The sequence below is a fragment of the Ipomoea nil genome, unplaced genomic scaffold (assembly GCF_001879475.1).
Source record: "Ipomoea nil cultivar Tokyo-kokei standard unplaced genomic scaffold, Asagao_1.1 scaffold0805, whole genome shotgun sequence".
NCBI lineage: Eukaryota > Viridiplantae > Streptophyta > Magnoliopsida > Solanales > Convolvulaceae > Ipomoea > Ipomoea nil.
Genome location: NW_017617233.1, coordinates 78,571 through 96,209, shown reverse-complemented (window position 1 = coordinate 96,209; position 17,639 = coordinate 78,571). Strand labels below are relative to the sequence as shown.

Sequence of the window (17,639 nt, the reverse complement as noted above, 5' to 3'; positions counted from 1 at the left end):
ATTGAATTATTGACCATCAAATAAAGTTACATAGTCCTCATCTCTACCAAGAAACAGCCAAAAACCATGATGAAGACGACATGGATTTGGGCAGCCTTTGCAGTGCTTGCAGCCATTTCTATCTGCAACAGTTTTCTAAAGAGCAGAAGGAAGAGGCTGCCGCCCGGTCCCAGAAGGCTTCCCGTCTTGGGACACCTCCATTTGGTGGGGAAAACCCCCCATCAAGATCTGCAAAAACTCGCCAAAATCCATGGTCCCATCATGCATTTGCGGTTCGGGTTCGTCGACAACATCATCGTCTCGTCTCCCCAAGCCGCCGAACTGTTTCTCAAGACACATGATCTCAATTTCGCATCCCGGCCACCTTCAGAGGCAGCAAAGTACATGTCATATGGGCAGAAGGATATGGTGTTTGGCGAATACGGTCCGTTCTGGCGAAACATGCGAAAGCTGTGCACTTTGGAGCTCCTAAGCAATGCCAAGATCAATTCGTTTCAATCCATGAGAAGAGAGGAGTTGTGTCTTCTCATAGAATCGTTGAAGCAAGCGGCTCGGACAGGAGAGGCTGTTGATTTGAGTTCCAAGGTTTCTTCCATGAGTGCAGACATGAGCTGTCGGATGGTGTTTGGGAGGAAGTACGAGGATAAGGACATTGGTGAGATGGGGTTTAAGGCTGTGATTCAAGAATCAGTTCATATCACGGGTCTACCTAATCTTGGGGATTATTTTCCTTATCTGGGTAAGCTTGATATTCAGGGATTGACAAGACGGATGAAGGCTGTTGCTAAGCTCTTTGATCAATTCTTTGAGAGGATCATTGATGAGCATGAACAAAATGCCAAAAAGGGAGGTAATAACACTCAAACTACAAAGGATTTTGTTGATATAATGCTAGAAATCAGAAGATCTGGAGAAACTTTGTTTGAGTTCACTCGTGAACATGTTAAGTCTATGATGGTGGTAAGTCAACAATTTACATATACTCTCTGGATCTAAACACACTTTCATATAGTAATTTCTATATCTTTGTAGGATTTGCTTGTAACTTCAATGGACACATCATCAACAGTAATAGATTGGACAATGTCTGAACTTTTCAGACACCCAGAAATATTGAAGAAGCTGAAGAAGGAGATAGAGAGACAAGTAGGGTTAGATAGGATAGTGGAGGAGGAGGATTTGGAGCACTTTGAATACTTAGAACTGGTTATAAAAGAGTCCTTACGGTTGCATCCGGTTGTGCCGTTACTAATTCCTCATGCATCCATAGAAGATTGCATAGTTGATGGCTTTCATATACCTAAGAAATCAAGAATCATTGTGAATGCTTGGGCAATTGGGCGTGACCCAAATGTGTGGACCGATCCTGAGAAGTTCATCCCAGAAAGATTCAAAGGAAGTAATGTTGATTATAGAGGCAAGCATTTTGAGTATCTCCCATTTGGATCAGGGAGGAGAAATTGTCCTGGTATGCAACTCGGAATAACAACAGTTCGATTGGTGGTGGCACAATTAATACATTGCTTTGATTGGGATCTTCCAAATGGAATTTTACCAGAAGACTTGGACATGACTGAGCACTTTGGTGTTGTTATCAGTCGAGCTGAGAATTTAATGGGAGTTCCTAAATATCAATTACGTGTTTAAATTACTTTATATTAAGTGTTTTTGAGCATTAGTGACTTTGTTACGTTGTTAATTTGTTAACCCAAAGAAAGAAAGAAAGAAAATAAAAATTGTATTTCTATTTCTATAAATAAATGCTTGTCGGTGGTTGCATTCTTCAGATCTACAACAATTAGTTGAGGGGTGTAAATTATAATAAATGGGGCATTGGGGCGTGGGCAGATTCCGCTCCCCATGTCCGTATAGGCCAGGTAATTGCTTATTCCGTATAAATATCTGTACCCTTCCGGTAATTTATGCAGTGTATTGATTTGTTTTAACGTGTTATAAGAAATTTTGTATATATGATATTTTTTTTTTTATTATAGGAATAAGTAATATTTCTCTTCTTTTATTTGTTGCGTCTAAGAAAGTATTATTTACCACAAAAATATATAGTTTGACCTTCATTGTCTATTCGGACTGCCAAACTCTATGTTTACATATGTCATGATGTTTTGTGAGGCCTTATATTGGTCATGTGGTTCAGTCTTGTACTCGTTTAGTTCGTTCTATTTTGGGTTGTTTTGTGAGTTTTATTAGTAAGGATGCCAATCGGGCTGTTCATTCTTTAGCGAAGGTTGAAAGTGCATTTGCCTCTATCTGGAGAGGTGCTCCTCCGTTGTATTTGGACCATATTTTGAGTTAATATACTATCTTTGTTGGCCTTCAAAAAATATATATATATATAGTTTGACCTTCGGTTGGAAGGATTTTTTTTAAAATACTATTGACCATGTTGTTAGGAACAAGTGTAATTAGACTTTGATGATACCAAACTCACTAGGACTGTAGACTCCTATTTTTTATTTAGAACTTTCGTTACAAACGAAGGTCACTATAACTCAACGTATGATTCACACTATGTAGTGTACGAATCTTAGTTGAGGCTAGCATGATAGGTCTACTTGAAGACATGGAGACAACGAGACAGACGAAAGATTGTTGCAGACGAAAGATGAAAGGTTCAACTCTCGGATAAACATCGCACAATGAAAAGGACCTCTCGTCTAAGAGAAAGGTCGAAAGACAAGATCAATCTTTCGAAGAACTTCTCTAAGGAAACAAGTTTAAGTCAGACTTGTAAAGACACCCTTCATTAAGTGAAGCAATAAGAATGTGGTCTATGACTCACAGATGGGCAATCATTCGGACAAAAGGCGTCCTAGGAATGATTTTCACAAAAGCCAAGGAGCATTAAAAGACTTGTACCATCTTGTCAGATAACAAGGACAAAAGTCATAATGCTTTACACAGTATAACCATATTAAATGCTCTATGCCCACTGGTTAATACATGCTAGTTAATAGGTTTGAAATCTTCATCTCCCTCCAACGAATGAATTTTTTCTCACCTATAAATACCTCTCTTCACCATTGAAGAAGTTGTTGGTTGTTCAACTGTTGCTATCCTAAGAAAAGCTCTTCAAACATTCTCATCTCTAAAGCTTTTCATAACCAATGTGTTGTGTTTGTGAAGTTTTCAAAAAGGCTTATCTTTCATCTATACTTCACAAACTTGAAGAAGTCTTGCATCTTTTCTCACGTGAAGATTTATCCAGACAACATCAAGACAATTCAAGGCTTCAACCTGTTGGAGAAACAAGACATCATCTTTCCAACACTCAACTCTGAGGAAAAAGTTGATAGAGGTGGAGTAAACTCGTGGAGTTGAAAAACTAACCAAGTAGCTGTCCAGCTTAGTGATCAAGGAAGCTAACTTGAAGTAGTTTGTACTAGGAGTGATAGTGCAAACCCTTTCACAAGTTGTGAAAGAAGAGTGGAGTAGGCTTCGTTAACAACTGAACCACTATAAAAATCTCTCTCTCCATATCTCTTTAAATACTGCTCTTTATCTTTCGTGCATTGCATATCCCATTGACCAAGCATTAAGAGTTTATAGCTAAACTGTGCAAAGATAGCTTAAAAACGAAACATCTTATTCCGCTGTGCATCACTCCGAAAGGAGTCACTTTGAAAATTCGATTAGAGTCTATTCACCCCCCCCCCTCCCACCCTCTAGACTCTCTTTCGACCCTACCGGGACCAACACCTGTTACATCAAATATACTTTCTCAATCTACTGAAGCCCAACGAGTTAATATCGCCTTCCACTGAGGCTCAAATCCATAACCTCCCATTTAGAATAGTCACTTTATGTCGCTTGACCACAAGGTCTTTGGCAAAGAAAGGATAGTTAATCTTATGAGAAATTTTGCTATTTGAAGAAAGAAATTTCTTTATTCGGTTTTACACTACTTTTACTTGATGATGAAAATAAAAATACATTGGCATGTCATGGCCTTTTAAAGACGTAATCGATAGGTAGGAATAGCCATTAAATGTTTGGCTCGAGTCACTACAAGGCCAAACTCTTCTGTCATGTCCAACTCTTTAGGTGACATACCATTTGGAAGATCCCAATCAAAGCAATGCACCAATTGCGCCACCAGTAGTCGGACCACTGTTATTCCAAGTTGTAACCCAGGGCAACTTCTCCTCCCTGACCCAAATGGAATGAGTTCGAAATCTCGACCTCTATACTCAATATTAGTTCCACTAAACCTATTTGGTATAAACTTTTTAGGATCACTCCACACATTTGGATCATGTCCAATTGCCCAAATGTTCACAATAATTCTTGCTCTTTTGGGTATGTGAAAACCATTAACTACACAATCTTCCATGGCTGCATGAGGGAGAAGTAATGGCGCCACGGGATGAATCCTGAATGATTCCTTTATGACCATTTCTAAGTATTCCAAGTGCTCTAAATCCTCCTCTTCCACCATCCTATCAAGTCCTACTTGTCTCTCTAATTCTTCCTTCAGTGTTTTCATTATTTCAGGGTGTCTAAAGAGTTCAGACATTATCCATTCTACTACTGTTGCAGACGTGTCCATCGAACCTGCAAGCATATCCTACAATGTCCAAGATTTTATTAAAACTAAAAACATGCATATGCATGAGCTAGATATGTATATATGTGAATTGTTCAAAAAAAAAAAAATTGTATAATTACCAGCATAATAGCTTTGACATGTTCACGAGTAAATTGAATCGTACTCTCCCCAGATTTCATGATGTCCAACATAGTATCAACAAAATCCCTAGTCATTTGAGTGCTACCATTGTTTGTAGCACGTTGTTCATGTTCATCAATGATCCTCTCAAAGAATTCATCGAACAACTTGCTAACGGCCTTCATCCGTCGAGTTAATCCCTGCAAATCGAGCTTACCAAGATACGGGAAGTAATCGCCAAGGTTAGGGAGAGCCGCCAAACTCATAGCTTCATGAATCACAGCCTTGAAACCCTTGTCGCCGATGTCTTTATCCTCGTACTTCTTCCCAAACACCATCCGACAGCTCATCTCGGCACTCATGGAAGCAACTTTGGCACTCAAATCAACGGCGCCGCCATTTCTAGACGCCTGCTTCAGTGACTCTACCAGAAGGCACACCTCTTCCCTTCTCATGGACTGAAACGAATTGATCTTGTGATTGCTGAGGAGCTCTAAGGTACATAGCTTTCGCATGTTGCGCCAGTACGGACCGTACTCGCCAAACGACAAATTCTTCTGGTTATACGACATGTACTTGGCCGCCTGGTGCGGCGGCCTGGTGGCGAACACAAGATCATGCGTCTTCAGGAATTGCTCGGCGGCTTCAGCTGATGAAACGATGATGTTGTCGACAAACCCAAACCTTAAATGCATAATCGGACCGTGGGTTTTGGCCAGTTCATGCAAATCTTGATGGGGATTTTTCCCGATCAAATGGAGGTGTCCCAATATCGGCAGCCCTTTGGGACCAGGCGGCAACCTTTTACTTCTGTTCTTCAGGAATCCACTGAAAAAAGAAACCGCGGCAATCACGGCAATGGCTGCCAAAATCCATGCGGTGTTCATCATGGTTTTAGTGCAGTGTTCTCAAGTACGTGAAAATGAATGCAGAATGCATGCATATATATATACAAGGCAAACCAAACGTATATATAAAGCTACTAGCATTTATCCTTTATGGATGGATTGGCTCTCTTATCATACATACAATGACATTTATGGCGGACTTCTCTAAGGTAATAATTGTTTGTCCCGACATGGAATTGCGTTTGGGAAACGGAAACTTGTGGACGGCACGACAAGATTGTTTTGATGTTATTACAATGGACAATTGTGATGTGACATATCACAAAATTAAATGTCACTGGTGATCTTATCGTCTTCTTTAGACGAAAACAGAAGGGGCACATGCATTCCGGTTGATCAGAGAAAATTTATATTTTTTCTAAAAAGTGGTGGCTAGAGATTTGTTCGATAAAATATAATTAAAATATACTTGTATATTAAATATGGCAAAATTAATAGTTGAAACTCTATGTAAAAATGTGATAAAAATGATCAAATTTAATAAAACTTAATTTTTTAAGAAAAAAAAAAATTAATCAAGCAACGTGTAAACGTCTTGTTACCGCTAGCATCACTTTTTATCTAAAGTATAAAGTATGGCAAATTTTACTGTGACCATGGTCCACGTAGAATATAATGCAATAAGACCATAAAGTAAAATGGCTTCGTATCATTTTAATTACACTTCAATTTCATTTGACAATATTGTTATATTTTTTAATTTTATTTTTCATGCACACTAATTTCATTATAGCAATACTAAAGTATTATTTTAATTCTATCACAATTTTATTTGATAATATACATTATTGAATGAATTCTATATTTTTAATTTTTTTCACTCACATTAGTTTAATTATATATAATTTTAATTACACTTCACGTTCATTTAACAATATATGTTATTGCACATGATTTGGTTTTTAGTTTTATATATTTTCCACACATACTAGTTTCATTATAGCAACACTACTGAAGTATCATTTTAATTATACTACATGCAGTTTCATTTGACATTATACGTTGTATGAACTCCATTTTTTAATTTTATTTTCTACACACACTAGTTTCTATCATTTTAGCAACACTAAAATATCATTTTAACTCTACTACAATTTCATTTCACAACTGATGTTTTACCTTAACACTCCACTATATATATATATATATATATATATATATATATATATATGTCAGGGTTGAACGTGAACATGTTTTAGGTAAAAAGTATAGATTAATGTCCTCCATCCATCCGATTAGTACAATGGTTTAGTGAGCAGTATTTGGGATAAGAGACTAAGGTTCAAAATTAAACTCGGTGGCAACAGTGTGGAAATTATGTTCAAAGTGGGCAAATTCTTTGTGCTACATCCTCCCACATGCTTTGTCGGGTGAGGGGCCTTTGGGGTAAGTACAACTGGTTGAAGGTTGTTGAAGAATAAAGTAAAAAATGGTGGTTTTAAACTTTGGAGAAATTGTACTTTAATCGGTTGAAGGTTGTTGAAGAATAAAGTAAAAAATGGTGGTTTTAAACTTTGGAGAAATTGTACTTTAATCACTCAATTATCTCTTAATAATCGTTTTAGCCCCTAATTTTTACCATTACAATATTCGATTACCCTTTAAAAGCTGTTTTTTTTTTTTGATAACCAACGTAAAGCATTATATTAATTCATCATCAAATTCGAGATACATCTCGACGGAATAGAGTCCCAAACACCAAAGAAAGACTCAGAAACAATCGCCCGTGCAAACACATGAGCTATCTGATTCACTGACCTTCGAACATGGCGGATAACAACATCCCCAATGTCCATTGCAATGGACTGGCATTGCTTAACCAAACAGCCAATATAGGATAAGTTCTGGGAAGAAGAATTAAAACAAACACACAAATTCAACAGGGTAGTTCAAGTGGCAAATGAACTCTTTTTGTGGGGAGAATTTTAGAATAATTCGAGTTTAATTTTCATAAGTGATGATTCTCTTTGGGTCTGCTCCCGTGTTTCTTGGAGTGAATGGGAATTAATCGGATGATCATGTTCGTTAAACAGACAGAGAAAGACCCGAAAGACTCGAACCACCTTGTAATTTAAAAAAAAAAAAAAAAAAACTACGGACCTTTATGGTTGTTGTTGTTATAATAATCGAATGGGCATCGTCATCAAAAGTGCGGATATATGGGTAACCTTATCTTCTTGTTCATTGCGACGCGACAGGCTCTGATCTGTAATTTAGTAGTTGGCGTTTGATTAGATTTAAAATGAAACATCCTCAGTTCCTCTCTGCTTTTTATACAAACTATGATACGGAGTAATATTTTATTCTATGTGAATGTAAAGTGACTTTGTGAGTTGTGACCAATGATTCAATGCATATTACATAGGAATATTAAAAAAATAACTAACAACTAAAAACCCCCCACACATGATAACCAATGAAAACTAAATTTAGGGTATATTACATCTATTCTCATTTTTTACTTTTTTTCATAAGATGTTATATATCCTTTAATTGATTTAAACAATAAAATAAATTACTGTTTTTATTCATTTACTTATTCTTACCTAATAAATTTTATACATTTAGTGAGAGTTATATTTTATGAGAATACATACATATGTTATTTTCCTTAAATTTATAATTAACAACTAAGGCTATCCGCAGCGGTGTAAAGATAGCCTAAAAACTGATCACATCATATTACATCACATGATAAGTCTTTATTTTCCTTAAATTTATAATTAACAACTAAGGCTATCCGCAGTGGTGTAAAGATAGGCTAAAAACAGATCACATCATATTACATCACATGATAAGTCTCTAAACTGATTTTAAAAAATCAATTAAATACTCAAAATATCAAGGACTACTGGACTAGCAGGCCTGTCAAACCACTCCTTTATTTCTTGGTATTTTCTCAACTTTTATTCCATACATTTTGAGTCCATTTCTAAAAAAAAAAAATTAAAAAAGAAAAAAAGCCCACCTTCCTTTGCCTTATTGGATCACCTCCTTTGGTCTAAATTCACAATCCTCCTCCAATCCTTTATGGGCAATGACCCGGTCCTATCACCTATAAAAAAAATAAAAATAATAATAATAATAATATAAATTGATCAAAAGACATTTGTGATCAAATAATATTAAGATGTCAAAAGTTACTTCTAACCCTTCAGTTTGGATACATGTTAAAGGGTATATCTTGGACTTTTTAACCTATAATAATGATTAAAAAAGTTATGGGTTATGACATACAAATCTCACTCCAACAACGCAATTCAAATTTAGATTTAATAAATAATTTGGACCACCCACTTTAAATATAGCCGGATTAGCTATAGATATGAGTCATATATATGACAAAATAACTTCTCTTAAAAGCATAAGATTTAAATCAATTGTGAAGTCTATAAGTTGGAACAGCCATCAAAGGCTTAGCTCTGCCCGTGGCTAAACCAAAGAGCTCACTCATGTCAAGTTCATTTGGATGCATCCCATTCGGAAGTTCCCAATTGAAGCAGTGCACCAATTGAGCCACAACTAAACTAACCACAATAATCCCCAACTGTACCCCGGGACAACTTCTTCTCCCAGATCCGAAAGGCAAGAGCTCAAAATCACGCCCCCGGAGGTCTACACTATTCCCTGCAAATCTTTCTGGGATGAACTTTTCGGGTTCGGGCCAGGCAATGGGATCCTTTTGAAGAGCTAAAACGTTGATGACAACCCTTGATCCCTTGGGGATATGGTAGCCCTTTACTTGGCAATCTTCCATGGATTGATGGTGCAGTAATGGGACTGCAGGGTGAAGCCTCATGCCTTCCTTGACAACCATGTCTAAGTACTTGAGCTTCTCCAGGTCTGATTCTTCCACCATTCTTTCCATGCCTACTTCTTCTTCCACCTCTTTCTGTAGCTTTTTCATTGCCTGGGGATGGCGTATAAGCTCTGTCATTATCCACTCTACTGATGTTGCAGATGTGTCCATGGAAGCCGAAATCATGTCCTTCAAGATGGTAATAAAACACAGGATTAATATAATCTAGTCAAAATGGTTGAGTTCATTCAGTGAAAAATAAAAAATGGCGATTCTTTACCAACATGATTGCTTTGACATGGCGACGATCAAACTCGAAGTCTGTTTCTCCAGACTGCATAATTTCCAGCATGGTGTCAACAAAGTCTTTGGTTTCCTTCTGGGCTTTGGACTGGACATGTTCTTCGATGATTTTCTCAAGAAACCCATCAAACACCTTGGCAACCGCCTTCATCCGGCGAGTCAGGCCCTGGAAATCAAGAATTCCCAGGTAAGGGATGTAGTCTCCAAGATTTGGCATGGCTGCCAAATGAACAACTTCCCGAACCACTGCTACAATTTCCTCGGAGGACAAGTACTTCTTCCCCACCACCATCAGGAAGCTCATGTCCGCGCTTAAGGACGAAACCATGGCGCTGAGATCAACAGCAGCGCCGCCGTGAGCGGCGGCGCGTTTCAGAGACCCAATCAAGAGGGAAACCTCTCGCATCCTCATGGATTGCATGGAGTTGATCTTGTGACTACTCAGGAGCTGCAAAGTGCACATCTTCCGAACGTTGCGCCAATAAGAACCATACTTTGAGAAGATGAAGTTCCTCTGGCCGTACGCGATATACATGGACGCCTCATGGTACGGCCTGTCGGCGAAGACATGATCGCAGGTCTTGAGCGCCACTTCGGCTATCTCCGGGGAAGAAACAATGATCGCAGGAACGAAACCCCAACGCATATACATAATGGGACCGTGTTTCTTGGCTAGCTTATGAAGATCTTGGTGGGGAGTTTTGCCCAGCAAATGAAGATGTCCCAAAATGGGAATACCCTTTGGGCCAGGAGGGAGTTTTTTCTTGATGTTTAGCAGCTCACGGAGGAGAAGATAGACAGCTATGGCTACTGCTACGGTTGTCCATATCCAAACCATTGAAGCAGCGATATGAATTATTGAAGCTTTTCAGTTCAAAGAATTTGTGTTCTTCAATTCTCTGTTTTTTTGTACTTAACCAAGGAGTGAAGCAATTCATTAAATTACAATTTTTGGTTGACTCGACGGCCGCCGTGACGGGCTTGATTGAAGGGTCAGTGATTTTCGCCGACCGCCACTAAATCCTTAATGGTGGACCAAAAGATAACACTTCATTCAAGTAGCAATCAACTACTTAGTCATTAACAAGTTAATTAATTCAAAATAAATAAATTGATGCACTTACTTGCCACTATGTAGACTCTTTGACAACTCTTCAATTCTACAAACCAATTTAATTGGTGACGGTGCATTCTCCTCCCTTAAGAGATGTCGAGATTTCGAACTTCTTCTGGTATGAAAAAATTAATCTGACCAGCAGCTCCTTAACCGGTCCAGTATGGACGAAGATTAGTCTGAATATGGTACGGGTTACGAGTTCAAATATACCTCCTACCGCTAAAGTCTTTTTTTCCTAATTAAAGGAGGAAAAGAAAAAACACAAACTACGCTAGTACGACAATTCCATTCAACGATTCATACATTGTAGGCTGACTATATTAGTATAGATTAATAAATAAATTTATATATTTGCCACGACCATCAAGTGGGAAATATTGTCATGGTAGTTACGTACGTTGGTGACTATATCTTCCCTGATAATTTTCATTTCCTACTTTCTTGTCTATTTTACGACCCTAGATAAGGCAAGGGCAAAATAATAAAGAAAGAAGCCAAAATAGGAAGAAGCTCTTTCCACGTAAAGTGTTTCCATGCAGTGGTGGCGGCTGCTGCGGCCTATGACAAGAGTTGCTATTGCTGGTGGACAATTTTAATATGTCTTTGCCAATTTACAAATCAGTTGTAGTTTAATATGTAAAAGTAAAGATCAAACTAACCACATAGAATTAATACAACGCAATTTAAAAACTTGAAATTAATTAACTCAATGATTTAAAGTGCTCATAATCAAATATCAATAAATTAAAAATGAATTAAACCAAACGAAACAACACGTAGAAAACAATAGCAGGGAAGACAATATAATCAACACGAAACACAACATATAACTACTCTGTATGACGTCCAAAGTTAGTCACGTACGTGTTTTAATTAAATTACCATTACGAATCTTGCACCTATGTTCAACTTTACCAATTAAATTAAAGTTTCGTTCTTTCATTAATATAACTACTCCGTATGACGTCCAAAGTCAGTCACATATTTAATCATTCATAAGCCTATACATTTGCTATTGTTGAGGTTCAAACAATTTAGTCCTAGATATTTATTAAAAAAACATGCCAAAATATTTATTCAAACAATTAAAACCCATTAAGCCCAAAAGAACCTACGAAATACCCCGTTTACGAACCAAATAAATAATCTAAGTAAGACAACCAAACTATTTATTGATATACCCTCAAAGCATGTAATTAGCAAGCTAAGCATGATGTGTACTCTATAATCCCTCAAATTAACTAATCAATTGCATCAACCAATTATTGCAAAATGACATAACTAAAGGATAAAACTTTAACCCAATAATTGACGAACTAGAACAAAAATTAATACAAGAAATTCATTGTAATTTCATCATATTCTTAGTATTATGAAGTTACCAAGGCATGACTACGGAAATGATAGCAATCAATGCTCCTAGCTGTTAGAAATAATTATTTCCTAACAATGATTTATATAATAAAGGTTGTAATTCCATAAGGTACTCACGTTGATGATTAGTGATGTGTAAAGGCGAAATTACTGGGTGAAATTCCCTCCCTCTCATTCTGTTAAAATTTAAGTTTATAAGGGTTAAAAGATGTATACTGGATAAGGTTATGGGTCTCACAATCCTAAAGAAATTTCTATTCCTGAAAGGAGGTCACATTCCTAAAGGGATTTCTATTTCTAAAGGAGGTTCCCCATTCCTCTTGAAAGAGGGTTTCTCATCACATCTATAAATACCCAGGAAAACTCTAGGGATCTTAAAAGTTTCAAATCTCTAAGTTTTCTAGTCTCCGTATCATCAGGAGGTGATTAAGGAATACGGATCAGAGAGGTGAAGCATTATATTCTTGATTCATTCAATTTAGAGATTACTTCTTCAATGGAGCCAAGTAAGTTCTATCTTTTCCATTTAATTAAAAGTCCATGATCATGAACATTGTTTAGTTGATTGATTTGATTTACATGCGATCATTGTTAATTGTGCTTCCGCATTTAAGTTATAGCGCATAAAGGATTATTTAACATTTGGTATCAGAGCCTGCTTGTAAATTGATTAATCACTAAAATTAGGGTTCATGATATTTGGGGATTTTTAATTATAAGGTTTAATTAATTGTGGTGTTGAAGATAGTCACTACCGTATGATTTGTCTTCGTTGATGATGGACCCATTATACTGATGTGAAATCAATACGTATGGCTTAATTAACATCCTCCTATTTTGTCTTCGTTCAAATCAACATGTGTGTTAATGCAAGGTGTTCGTACTGTTTCTATGTATGTGAATTGTCGAAATTCATGTTTAATTAACTTGTGTTATCACTGGAATCAAGAAACACATATGTTATATATGTTATGTTGTATATGTTCCTTTATTATATGAACAACATATACAAATAAGAGTACGAATGCGTACTATACTGCTTATATATGTATATATATAAGATTGATTTGCATGATTGGATTCGCATGTTTCTGCTTATGAATGTGAATACTATTTTCTTGGAATCAAGCATCAGATGTATGTATATACTGTAATGTATATATTTTTGGAATTGAATCATATGGAATCAAGAAACATATATGTTAGTTGTACTGTGTTCGTACGGTATATGATTCATATGTTATATGGTTTGTCTCTATCAAATCATGAATTATATGTTATAAGAGAACGACATATAAATTAAGATTTATTTTGTTTGGACAATTAAATTGAGTCTATTTGGGTTTATTTAAAGTATTATGGATTCGCTTTAAATTTTAGGCTCATTTAATTTGTGTTTGAGTCTATTTGGATTATTTAAAGTATTATGGATTTGCTTTAAATTATAGGCTCATTTGGGATCAATTATGGTTGGAGGTTATATCCACTATTAGTTTATATATATGTTTATAAATGAATTATTAGCATAAAGCGAGTGCGTTAGTCGCCAAAGCGGCCCACTCAAGGTAATAGCTAATAATCATTTATGTTTATGTTTACAGCATATATATAAATCAAGGTTTACTTATATAAATGAGTTATTAGCATAAGGCGAGTGCGTTAGTCGCCAAAGCGGCCCACTCATGGTAATAGCTAAATAATCATTTATGTTTATGTTACAACATAAATTAAGGTTTATTCACATAAATAAATTATTAGCATAAGGCGAGTGCGTTAGTCACCAAAGTGGCCCACTCAAGGAAATAGCTAAATAATTATTTATGTTTACAAATGTTTATTTGATGAGCATATTTTATACCTTAATTTAAATAAGATTTTATAGGTTAATTTTATTATTTATATTTTATATTCCATTATTTTTAGTATAATTTGTTATATTAGGTTTAGAGAACTTAATTAGTGAATAAAATAATAAAGAAAGCTTATTAAGCCAAGTTAGATAAATTAAAATATTATATTGCTTTGGGTCCCACTTGTTAATAATCCGTAAATCATACTTTGCTTCCCTTTGTTTTCCTGTACGTATAATTAGTATTATATTCAATGTTTTGTTTGGTTTACGACAGGTTGCAGACGCGAGACGGAGAAGGCACAGAGCTTCGGATCAAGCGACTTCGACGGGTCTTCTTTGCGCAATTATTGATGAAATTAACCATCTTTTGAATTTGAAGATGAATTTGTTGAAGGAATTGGTTATTGATGCGGTAAGAGCCTGAATTTTAGGGAAGATTGTTGATTTGAAACCCTATAAAAGGAGAGTCATTCTGATGTATTTTTGGCAGATTGTTCCTTCTAAATTCTTATATTTTAGAATAGTTTTCTCTATGTCTAGCTAGATTTTCTTAATCTGATTCAAGAGATTTGAAGTCTTAGTTGTGAATTTAGGGAGGTTCTACTTCAATTAATTTATTGGATTCATGTACTTCGTGCTCTTTCAAAGTTAATTTTACAGGAAGACTGATAGTAAATTAAATTGACAACTTGGTTTATTATTTTTTATTCTATTGCTATCTATGAGTTTATGATCCGTAATTGTCATAAACGATTAGACCGAGTAGCTTGTATTAATTTTATTAATGTGATTAGTACACGAATGACAGGAAGACTAAGTTGCAGGTTGTAGCTATCTCAATCTGTGATTTAGGCTTAGTTGTTTTCCATCAAAGTGTAATGATGTTATTGGGTGAATATGGAACGCTATCGTCCCCAGTTTATTCAATAACAATTGTTGGTTTGAATGCTTAATTTGAATCAATTAATTTAGGGAGAACAAAGACTAGTTACGGCTATCCTAATTAGTCTTTGGCTAAGTACTTAAATCTAATTTAATTTTTAAGAGCCGATGATCTGAGTCACATCTTTAAAATTCATTTCCCCTTGAATCAGAATTCAACATCTCTGAACTCGTTATTAATTATTGTTTATTTTATTTATTCTTCTCAAATCCCCCAATTTTCCCTACTTCGAGTCATTTTATTTTAATTAAAGAAACGAAATTCATTAGTTCTCTTGGGATTCGACCTGGTCTTGCCACTACTACAAATTAGTGGAGTGAGCCAGTATTAAATTTGTAGGGCTTCGACAACCCTGCCAAATTTTGGCGCCGTTGCCGGGGAACGAACATCGTTTCTTGAATTTTTTATTTATTTATTTTTTTTTTCTTTGTGATTGTTTCTATTGTCCTTAGTGTTGCATGACTCGTTCCTCTCATTCGGGAGAATTGCAATATATCCCTGAGATTGAGAAAGTCGCAAGGCAACTAAGGAAAGAAACAAAGCAAAGAAATAGCTCCTCGAGTTCTGAAGAGGTAAATTCAACCTGTGATCCAGTAAACGAGGAGGTTGCAAGTAAAATGGCTGAACCAAATAATAGAACACTTAGGGAGTTAGCTGCACCGGATCTAAACCAACAACCTCTATGCATAACAATACCAAATCTTGAGGTTGATTTTGCTTTAAAATCTGGTTTGATCCATTTACTCCCTATTTTTCGAGGTTTAGCTGGTGAAGACCCACATAAACACTTGAAAGAGTTTCAAGTAGTTTGTGCAGGTATGAAACCACGTGGGGTGACTGATGAGCATATAAGCCTTAGAGCATTTCCATTTTCATTAAAAGATAAAGCAAAAGATTGGCTCTATAATCTTTCCCCTAATTCAGTTAACACGTGGAATGATGTGAAAAAATTATTTCTAGAAAAATTCTTCCCTGCATCTAGGGCAACTAATATTAGGAAGGAAATATATGGGATAAGACAATGTACAGGTGAAACATTGTACGAGTATTGGGAAAGATTCAAGGAGTTGTGTTCTAGCTGTCCACACCATCAAATCTCAGACCAACACTTGATACAGTACTTTTATGAAGGGCTGTTACCTACGGATAGAAGTATGGTAGATGCAGCTAGTGGTGGTTCTTTGGCTGACAAGACACCTACGGATGCTAGACAATTAATATCAACCATGGCAGAAAATTCTCAACAATATGGGACACGTGCGGATGGATCTATTCGTAGAGTTAACGAGGTAAGTACTTCTCAACTTGAAAATAAAATTTCAGATTTGACTACTCTTGTGCGTCAAATGGCTGTAAGACAGATGCAATCTACGGGAGCATGTGGAATATGTTCATTTGTCGGGCATCCCACAGACATGTGCCCAACATTGCAAAATCCAAATCAAGAGTTGAATGCAATAGGGGGATTTCCTGGTCAACCCAACCGAAAATATGATCCCTTTTCAAACCAGTATAATCCCGGATGGAGAGATCATCCAAACTTGAGCTATGGGAATCAAGGAGCGCAACCAAGGTTTCAAAATCAGAATTTTAGACAATTCCAAACACCTCAGCAATCTCAACCCCAAGCTTCAAATTCAGGTATGTCTTTAGATGAAATTGTTAAAGCACTTGCTAATAACACTCAACAGTTTCAACGAGAAACAAGAGCAAGTATTCAACAATTGGGCAATCAAGTTTCTCAATTAGCCACATCTGTTAGCAAGTTGGAAGCCCAAGCTTCGGGGAAACTACCATCACAAACGGAGGTAAACCCTAAAGAAAATATAAATGCAATCACATTGAGGAGTGGTAAGCAACTTCAGCCTGAATCTCCATTATCAGTGGAAGAGGAAAAAGAAGGAAAATCAAAGGAGGAAAGTGAGTCTACGGCTAATGAAAAATCCAAGGTAAGTTCTGAATCTTCTTTTGGTCAATATGATTCATCTCTACCCCCTTTTCCTTCAAGGTTAGCAAAATCAAAAGAAGAAGAACATGAAAATAAGATTTTGGAAACCTTTAGAAAGGTAGAAATCAACATCCCCTTACTAGAAGCCATAAAGCAAATTCCTAAGTATGCAAAGTTTCTAAAGGAACTTTGTACCAATAAGAGGAAGTTGAAGAGTAAGGAGACCATCATATTGGGTAAAAATGTTTCAGCCATGATAAGTAATGATCTACCTAAAAAGTGCAAGGATCCAGGTATGTTCACCCTACCCTGTATAATTGGTAATAAAGAGATTAAGCGTGCCATGTTAGATTTAGGAGCATCAATAAATGTCATGCCATTTTCCATTTATCAAGCTTTAAATATAAATTCTTTGCAAGGAACTAGAATAGTTGTTCAATTAGCCGATCGTTCTTGTGTGCATCCAGTTGGAGTCGTAGAAGATGTTTTAGTGCAAGTTAATGAACTGGTTTTTCCTGTTGATTTTTATGTTTTGAAAATGAATGATGATGCAATAGATCAATCAACTCCAATTTTGTTAGGTAGACCATTTATGAAAACTGCTAAAACAAAGATAGATGTTGATAAAGGTATTCTTTCTGTTGAGTTTAATGGAGAAATTGCTGAATTTAATATTTCTGATGCAATGAAGTATCCTGATGATTACCA

The 17,639-nt window shown here is 36.2% G+C and overlaps 3 protein-coding genes across 4 annotated transcripts; 1 reads left to right on the top strand and 2 right to left on the bottom strand.

Annotated features, from left to right (window-relative positions):
• On the top strand, positions 1-1,953 carry LOC109177813 (cytochrome P450 CYP736A12-like). 2 transcript variants are annotated; one of them, XM_019327284.1, is made up of 3 exons: positions 1-960; positions 1,033-1,650; positions 1,702-1,953. In XM_019327284.1, exons 1-2 carry the CDS (start codon positions 67-69, stop codon positions 1,645-1,647), a joined length of 1,509 nt encoding a protein of 502 aa, XP_019182829.1. In that variant the 5' UTR covers positions 1-66; the 3' UTR covers positions 1,648-1,650; positions 1,702-1,953. The 2 variants fall into 2 exon arrangements, with proteins under 2 accessions (XP_019182829.1, XP_019182827.1); XM_019327282.1 differs by lacking the exon at positions 1,702-1,953 and having other exon boundaries at positions 1,033-1,678.
• Positions 1,954-3,885: 1,932 nt separating this feature from the next.
• On the bottom strand, positions 3,886-5,625 carry LOC109177814 (cytochrome P450 CYP736A12-like). Its single transcript, XM_019327285.1, has 2 exons — positions 4,687-5,625; positions 3,886-4,585 (listed from the first exon to the last, which is right to left on the bottom strand). Exons 1-2 carry the CDS (start codon positions 5,575-5,577, stop codon positions 3,971-3,973), a joined length of 1,506 nt encoding a protein of 501 aa, XP_019182830.1. The 5' UTR covers positions 5,578-5,625; the 3' UTR covers positions 3,886-3,970.
• Positions 5,626-8,837: 3,212 nt separating this feature from the next.
• Positions 8,838-10,641, bottom strand: LOC109177642 (cytochrome P450 CYP736A12-like). Its single transcript, XM_019327058.1, has 2 exons — positions 9,675-10,641; positions 8,838-9,583 (listed from the first exon to the last, which is right to left on the bottom strand). Exons 1-2 carry the CDS (start codon positions 10,533-10,535, stop codon positions 8,972-8,974), a joined length of 1,473 nt encoding a protein of 490 aa, XP_019182603.1. The 5' UTR covers positions 10,536-10,641; the 3' UTR covers positions 8,838-8,971.
• Positions 10,642-17,639: the final 6,998 nt, after the last annotated feature.